At 46.6% G+C, this 9,081-nt stretch overlaps 1 protein-coding gene across 1 annotated transcript in view; it reads left to right on the top strand.

Annotated features, from left to right (window-relative positions):
- Positions 1-266: 266 nt before the first annotated feature.
- Positions 267-9,081, top strand: part of ntrk2a (neurotrophic tyrosine kinase, receptor, type 2a) — a 596,947-nt gene continuing 588,132 nt past the window's right edge. The window contains exon 1 of the mRNA XM_070861343.1: positions 267-608. Coding sequence (XP_070717444.1) covers positions 400-608 — 209 coding nt within the window. The 5' untranslated portion in view covers positions 267-399. The remainder of the gene's footprint in view (positions 609-9,081) is intronic.

Raw genomic sequence — 9,081 nt, 5'->3', positions numbered from 1 at the left:
GACCCAGTGACCACATACTCACTGCACCTCTCTCCCGAGCCTGGAGTAGTGGATGCGGATCCACAGGGCAGCGGCTTCTCTTCCCTGTACCATTTACAACACTCGCATCGCCCCTCTGGGACTTATAGAGGGAGAGAGAGCTCCCTGACAGGATTTACAAACTGGAGACATCGTTTAAATATCTTGTTTATCTCTATATGCTGCAGATCACAGAGAGGGAGACCGCACAGTTACTACTGCTCTCTATTTACGGATTATCCCGGATTCCTTGATTCTCTCAAATATAAAAACAAAACTGCTGACGGTGGTCGTGAGCCTCGGATTCGCAGCTTTGTTTTTCTGTTGTTTTTGTTGGGAAATCACATCCGATCTGGAGAGTGGAGGAGAGACGAGCCGAGGATGGGCTCCTCGTACCCGGAATGCTGGTGCGACAGGCTGAGGAAGTCCTTGCTCTGTTTGCTGGGAATCTTGCTGGGATTTAGCAGCTTGGCTCTCGCCTGTCCTCCCTCCTGCAGATGCAGCAGTACCAGGATCACCTGCACAGAGCCTGGCATCGTGGCTTTCCCCGTCCTCCCCTCGGCAGCAGAGATGGAGAACATCACCGAAATGTGAGTACTGTATCCTGCCCAATGGGCGGAGAGACCGGCAAACCACACCGGTAGAATCACTTCAAAGCCTCAATAGGGCATTAGTTCCCGTTCTGTTGACGGCTGAATTGTCTTAAAATGAGCTGGGTGAGAGTATCACTCTTATCAGATCAGTTCATGTCTCGCAGTGTCACTGCCTGCTTGTTGGGATTATCCTTTAGAACCCAAAACAATGTTTTATTAAAGTTTATCCGAGTCCCGTCTTTAAATTCAAATACAGGTACAGGTGTAGGGGAATCCCTTTAGGAATGTAACCCGCAAACTGAATCCAGCCTCCCCCTGAGAAAGACACGGTCCAGATTCACTTCAAAACCAATCAGCTGTTGCCTTTAACCGTCTGATTCCCAACACCTTCAGTTAGCCTTGTCAACACTGGGGCACTAACTGAATGCGGACAGTGGTCCAATCATTTTAACGCCGCTTTCTCGTCAGACTCGAACTGCTTCATTTAGTTAAAATGATGTGAATTATCGGCTATATCTCTTTGCTCGTTAATTCTGACCTGTAAAATAAGAACATTTAACCCAAGCACGGCCCGGCACCCATGTGTTTATTTCGACATGAATGTTTGACGGTGGAGATCACCGGCAGCTCAGCTCAGCTCCTGCTCTTTAAATGGATAGAGATGTTATTATTAATTAAGACTCACTGACTCAGCATACAATAAGGATTGTGACTTTCCAGATATCCTTCACAGCCTGTGATACGTTTCTCCTGCTTAAATTCCCTCCTATCACTAGGATGAATATTTAATCCCAGCAGACGCCGAAGTAGTTGTACCGAAAAGTGCCAACTTTCATTTGTGCTGAATCTGCATTTTACTTTCTGATTGTTTTGCTAATATTATAATTATTCCAATTGTATAAAAGGAAAGCAAATCTTTCCAGTAACCTAGTTAGGCTTTGAGCTATGGGGATTTAGATTGCATTGACAATAAAAGTAGCGTTGGGCAGATTGTATGTTACTCGAGTATTCAACAAGTTTCCGCTGGGAGGATATGGCTTGTTTTTGTTTATTTACCTATTTACTGAAAATGAAAGCTTTCGGAATCGAACTCCGAATGTCCAAAACGGAATGATTCTCACATAATCTATTAACTGGGGAGAGAGAAAGAGGGATTGGGAACTATTGCCGCACTAATCTCCGCAAACTGAAGTCAGATTATTCACGCAGAGAAGTCTATTTATTGTTATCGGGAGACTTCCCCATAGACTTCGCTTCAACACCCTCCGCAGACCCGCTCTCTCCGCACCCTCTCCCCACCCCTCCCCTTCACTCCTCCCCTCCCCTCACTCTCTCCCCTCCCCATCACTCCTCCCCTACCCCTCACTCTCTCCCCTCCCCATCACTCCTCCCCTCCCCTCACTCTCTCCCCTCCCCTCCCCATCACTCCTCCCCTCCCCTCACTCTCCCCCTTCCCTCCCCATCACTCCTCCCCTCCCCTCACTCTCTCCCCTCCCCTCGCCCATTACTCCTCCCCAACACTCCTCCCCTCCCCCTCACTCTCTCCCCTCCCACTCACTCTCTCCCCTCCCCTCGCTCCTCTCACCCCCTCTCCCCATCACTTCTCCCCTCCCCATCACTGCTCCCCTCCCCATCACTCCTCCCCTCCCCCTCACTCGCTCCCCTCCCACTCACTCTCTCCCCTCCCCTCACACTCACCCACTCCCCTCCCCTCCTCATCACTCCTCCCCTCCCCATCACTCCTCCCTCTCACTCTCTCCCCTCCCCATCACTCTTCCCCTCCCCTCAACATTCCTCCCCTCCCCCTTACTCTCTCCCCTCCCCCTCCCACTCACTCCTTCCCTCCCACTCAATCTCTCCTCTCCCCCTCCCACTCACTCCTCCCTTCCCACTCAATCTCTCCCCTACTCCCCCTCACTCCTCACCTCCCCATCACTCCTCCCCTCCCCCTCACTCCCCTCCCCTCACTCCTTCCCTCTCCATCTTCCCTTCCCCCTCACTCTCTCACTCCCCTCCCCATCACTCCGCCACTCCCCCTCACTCTCTCACTCCCTTCCCCATCACTCCTCCCCTTCCCTCATCACTCCTCCCCACATTCTCTCCCCTCCCCCTTGCTCTCCCCCTCCCACTCACTTGCATCCTCACCTCCCCATCATTCTTCCCCTCCCCCTCACTCCCCCTCCCACTCACTCTCTCCCCTCCCCTCCCCATCACTCTCTCCCTTCCCCTTCACTCTCTCCCCTCCCACTCACTCTCACCCCTCCCTTCCCCATCACTCCTCCACTTCCCCTCACTCTCTCCCTCCCACTCACTCTCTCCCCTATCCTCCCCCTCACTCTCTCCCTCCGTACTCCCACACTCCACTCTCTCTCACCCTATAACCTCTTTCCCTCCATTCCCTCTCGTTTCATACACTCACCCTTCTCTCCCTCCTTCCATGCTCTCTCCCTCCACACTCCCTCCCTCCACACTCCCTTCTTCCACACTATCTCCCTCCATACTCTCTCCATCCACACACTCTCCTTCCATGCTCCCACTCTCCATGCTCTCGCCCTCCATGCTCCCATTCTCCGCACTCTCTCCCTCCATGCTCCCATTCTCCGCACTCTCTCCCTCCACACTCCCTCCCTCCACCCTCCCTGCCTCCAAACTCTCGCCCTCCACACTCTCTCCCTCCACATTCCCTCCCTCCACACTCCCTCCCTCCACACTCCCTCCCTCCACAATCCCTCCCTCCATGCTCCCTGCCTCCATGCTCCCGTTCTCAATGCTCACTCCCTCCATACTCCCTCCCTCCACTCTCTCCCTCCATGCTCCCACTTGCCACACTCTCTCCTGCCACTCTCCCACTCTCCCTCCACGCTCCCTCCCTCCACTCTCCCTCCATTCTCCCTCCCTCTGCTCTCTCCCTCTATCCGCTCTCTCTCCCTCCCTCCGCTCTCTCTCGCTCCCTCCACACTCTCTCCCTCCCTCTGCTCTCTCCCTCCCTCCGTGATCTCTCTCCCTCCCCCTACTCTCTCTCCCTCCCCCAGCTCTCCCTCCCCCCACTCTCCCTCCCTCAACTCTCCCTCCCTCTGCTCTCCCTCCCTCCTCCCACACTCTCTCCCTCCACACTCCCTCTCCATGCACACTCTCTCTCCCTCTGCTTTCTCTCCCTCTGCACTCTATCCCTCCGCACTCTCTCCCTCCGCACTCTCTCGCTCAGCATTCTTTTTCTCTCTGCACTCTCTCTCTCCGCACTCTCTCTCTCCCTCCCTCCCTCCACACACTCTTTCTCCCTCCCTCCACTCTCCCTCCCTCCTACTCTCTCTCCCTCCCTACTCTATCTCCCTCCTTCTGCTCTCCCTCCCTCCGCTCTCCCTCCCTCCGCTCTCTCTCCCTCCACACACTCTCCCTTCCTCCACATAGTCTCCCTGCCTCCCTACTCTCTCTGCCTCCTTACTCTTTCTCCCTCCCTCTACTCTCCCCCCTCCACACTCTATCCCTCCACACTCCCACCCTCCATCCACACTCTCTCTCCCTCCACACTCTCTCCCTCCCTCCACACTCTCTCTTCCCTCCACACTCTCTCCCTCCCTCCATCCACATTCTCTCTCTCCCTCCACACTCTCTCCCTCCCTCCACACTCCCTCCATCCACACACTCTCCCTCCATCCACACTCTCTCCCTCCACTTTCTCCTCCACACTATTGCATTGGAGGCAGTTCAAAGAAGGTTCATAGGTTGATTCCTGAGATGAGGGGATTGACTTACGAGGAAAGGTTGAACAGGTTGGGCCTGTACTCATTGTAGTTCAGAAGAATTAGAGGTGATCTTATTGAGACATATAAGATAATGAGGGGGCTTTACAAGGTAGATGCAGAGAGGATGTTTCCACTCATGGGGTAATCTAGAACTAGGGGGCATAGGTTTAGAATAAGGAGTCACCCATTTAAAACTAAGATGAGGAGCAATTTCTTCTCTCAGAGGGTTGTAAATCTGTGGAATTCTCTGCCCCAGAGAGCTGTGGAGGCTGGGACATTGAATAAATTTAAGGCCGAGATAGACAGTTTTTTGAGCGATAAGGGAGTAACGGGTTATGGGGAGCGGGCAGGGAAGTGGAGCTGAGTCCATGATCAGATCAGCCATGATCGTATTGAATGGTGGAACAGGCTTGAGGAGCCAAATGGCCTACTCCTGCTCCTATTTCTTATGTTCTTATGTTCCTACTATCTTGTCTGGTCCCAATCCTCCCGTCGCTCCCTCTGCCACTTTTCCCAATTTCCCCCAATTTTAAAAATCTTCATTCCCTAAATCTCTTTCTGTAACGAATAGCATTAGATTTATTGTGGCTGTTCCTCCTACCATTTTTCCGGGTTATTCCGTGTTTATTAATCTCTCTCTCTGAGTACAGAAACACGCCAGCACTTTCACTCAATCATTCCCATTTCGAAGCTGATTTGCTCCAGACGCCTTTCGATGTGTGAATGCGAAAAGGACGAGAGGAAAAATGCAAAAATGACAGCAGGCGTTTCAGCATTATTAATATTTTAACCTGTACTGTGCCGGAGCCGGCTTGAAATATGGGTGCCTGACATCTCACCAACTGCTTTATTTGCGGTGTGAAACAATCGGGGCAGGTCTCACGGAGTTCCCTGCCGCCGGTTGTAAGATTGAGGTGAGCCGCGGTTACACAACCAGTCCCAGGGTCGGACTCGGGCGCTCCAGACATGACCATCGCCCGCCGCGTTGTGCAGTGCAGTGCGGGGTGGCGCTTTCACTGCACTCAGTCCCACAGCGCGGCCACACCAGCTTCTTGTTCCGTTTTGAGGTCTTAACACACAGAATACATTATTTGAAATACACGTTACTGTGCTATGAATAAACAAAAGTGTCCCAGTGATTTATAAATCTGAGGCTGCGTTAATATTTGACGTAGATCCCATAGAAGCACATATAGGAAGACAGCGCTGGCTCTCCACAAGATTCGCATTTCGCCGATTATACTGACTGGGATTCAGAATTCTTCATATTACTCCCACGTTTCCGGATTTCACTTTTACTGTTGGATTATTGTTGGTTCTAAAATAAAAGACGACAGTCGAATTAGCATAAAGCACAGAAGCAGATGCAATGAAAACGCTTGTGGAGAGGGTGTCCGCTCACTCGGCCACCGCATTTCTCACTCCACCAGGCGCCCAGGCTCTTCACTCAAATGAAAACTTTTGACTGGAAAACAAAATGCTGTCTTCGTCTCTTTATTTTGTGGGCAAACAATCGTGTCAGCACTAATAACAGCGAGGGACCCTTCTAGAATTTGAGATGCCCACTAGAATGGATAGATGCCGCAAAGGCGCCGCACTTTGGGTCCGGCAAGTAATATTAATGCCCAATGTGCAGGGAGCGATGGCGATAGTGTCTTCGCAAAGCCACCGATGTCGCCATAATTCAAATCGTTCATGTTTCCTATGAATGAATGTGAGAACAGAAAGCAGGGAACCAGAGAGCTCTTTGGTCCACATAGTTCAGTCCCTCCACTGACCCAGTTAATGCATCCTGAAAGTGAATCACTCCTCCCATTTAATCTGCGGAGCAAAAATGAAGACGAACTGATCCCCAAAGGTAATTAAATAAACTCCAGAATACTTCTCCACCCGGAGAGCTTTACTATTCAATCGTGGCCTGACGTTCACCAGACAGCATAGCCTCCTCCCCGATCCCAGCAACACAGGAATTAATGTTCTCCATGGAGTATTTTATCATGTCAGTTTCTACCTACCCCTGTAACTTTCAATCCTCTTCCAACCAAATGCTTATCTAGTTCCTTTCTGAAAGAGCAGGATAAATGTCTAATTAGAAATGCAATCATAAGGGCAACAATCTTCTTCAAAATTGTGATTGGCAAACTGTTTTTGGATTGTATAAGGACAAAAGGTGATGACATAAATCATGTTTAAGTGAATCACTGTGCCACATCACATTGTTGTGGTGAAAATGTGGCATGGTTTTTGAATGTTCTTTATCTGCAAATGAAACACATTTTTCATGGAGATAGTAACCTTCTAAACTCAAAAATTATTAATTAAAAATATTGTAAATCAAATTTAAAATTGCATTGTGAGTGGCATACAGTAGAATCCTGAAATATACTGAGGAACCAAACTGATTAAATTAAGAACAAATTAGACTTATACAAAAATATTACTTAGACAGAACTATCAGGACTGTGCTTATAATTATGTTTACATATAGGTCAAGTGGACTGTGCACAGTAACCTAAACAGATGTTGTGCACAAAAATAGTCCATAACTTTGAAAATAATCCCATACTGTACTTCGGGCATTGTTATAATTAGTATTTGGTGAACATAAACACTGCACTGATTGATTGTGTCACATTTCGAGTAGGTGTTGAAACACTTCTCCTAGAACCACGTTCAGCTAAAATTGCAAAATAATCGATGCTGTTTGTGGTGTCCATGGCGAGTGTCTCACAGGAAAAACAGAATTTTCTTAGAAAAATGCTAGCAGTCAGACAGAGATAGTGGGTGGGTGACTATTAATTGAAAGATGAATGATGATAAAATATTAATCTTAGTGACCGAACTACTGATAAAATGGATGAATTGGTTCAACATATATTTGTCCAAATGAATGGCCCCATAACTACCGATTGTATAATTACTGGTTACATTAAATCAGACTCCCCCTACATTACAGGATTTTTATTTCTTTGAAATAGTTTATCTGCCAGAATTTGAAATCTTGAAATATTACTGAAAGGAATCAGTATGAATCAAAGATCAAATCAATATCCCTAAAGTGCACGAAGCCTGTTAAATTCCTGATTTTCCTGCAAATGTCCAGTTTCAAAATGAGAGAAATGCACTAAAGCAATCTAGTACAAGCTGTGAATTATTTGTGTATTTTCCAAAAAATATCTTCAGATCTGTACCTTGTGGAAATCCATAAAGTTTTCCATTGTCTGGTTCATCCTTTTTGGAATGTTAGTTTATGATTTAAGCATACAAATATTCTACTACAGGTACTTTCTGTTTTCTATTGATAGTTTTGCATGACCTTGAGCATCTGGGTTTAAATTATTAAAGAGGCAGTGCACTACATTTTCTGGTTTGGGTTTCCTCAAGTCTCAGTCTAGGACACAGTGGGAGGGGGAATTTATTCAGCCTTCCTCCAACTAAGCTTTACAAATTGACTGGGGGAAGACTGGTGGAGATGGAAAAGTGCCAGAGACTAAGTGCCAACACAAGGATGCATTTGTGCCTTTGAGAGAGAATCAGAGAGGCACACATAAAATATCAGGAAGAGAGAGTATGTCCCTGTGTGGAGAGGATGGGAGAGATAATGACAGAATGATACATAGAATGAGAAAATGCCAGAACAGGAGAAGAGGAAAGAATGAACAATGCAGTTAATGAAGAAGTAAAACAAAATATATTGACAGGGAGAAAATCACTAAAGGCGAGGAAAGAAAGCAGAGTATTTAAAGTGCAGAGAGACAAAAGGAAGCAGAAATAGTGAAAGAAAAAGAAAGGTCAGATGGATAAAAGAGAGACAATGCTTATATAATACAGAAAATGATGAAGTGTAAAAGAAGATTTAATGTAAAACTAGGAGCTTTATGTGTTAAAAAACCTAGAACAAGCGCTTAAGAAACTGCCCCAGTGGTAGCTATTTATTAATATATGGTTCCAAAAGAAAGACTTTGTCTTAATTAACAATAATGAATTTATATTAAGACAGGTACAGTGGTTTCTGTGAATCTATAACCTGACCTTATGTACAGGTGCTCTCCAATATTACACTATGTTGAGAAATATAATTTTTTGCTAGAGAAAAAGAGATGGGAGAAAAAAAGAGAACAATTGAAAATAAAGTGATTGAAAGGGAAGAGGGACAATTCAGACAGAGATTCAGATGGAGTAAGAACATGAAAGGTAAAGGAATCAAGATAACTTCAGCCGGACATTAGAGTGAGAAAGACTGCACATGCGCTTATATGAGCAATGCTCAGAAGTTTAAAAAAAAACAACGGTGAGCATGAGAAAGGGGATAGATGAAAACATCAAAATGTCATTATTAAAATTAGACAAAATTTTTACCTTACAGAATTCTGGCCACTGCCTTATTTTGTTGAATTCAGTCTAATAAAAAGCAGGGAACAGATTTGTAAAAGATTGTTTGTATTTCGTACAACTCACAGTGGCTACATGTCTTGACAAATCTAGCTGTGTTTTAAACCTGACACTAATAGAATGTTTCCATACAATTCTGCTAACATAATTTTAACTAGTGGCAACAACAAGTATAGCAGAAAAGAATTGGGGGAAAATCGGTTGCAATGATATTTCTTTATTCTATACAACAGATGTAACTGGAAGCATTGCCTAAATCGCTATTTGTCCTGAGTTTTGCCTGATCATCTTTCCTATTTTTCGGTGATAGAGGGTATAAATTTAAATAGAGATTC

The sequence above is a fragment of the Pristiophorus japonicus genome, chromosome 1, assembly GCF_044704955.1.
Source record: "Pristiophorus japonicus isolate sPriJap1 chromosome 1, sPriJap1.hap1, whole genome shotgun sequence".
Taxonomy (NCBI): domain Eukaryota; kingdom Metazoa; phylum Chordata; class Chondrichthyes; family Pristiophoridae; genus Pristiophorus; species Pristiophorus japonicus.
Note: the sequence above shows the minus strand (reverse complement) of the source record. Positions and strands in the feature narration are given on the sequence as shown.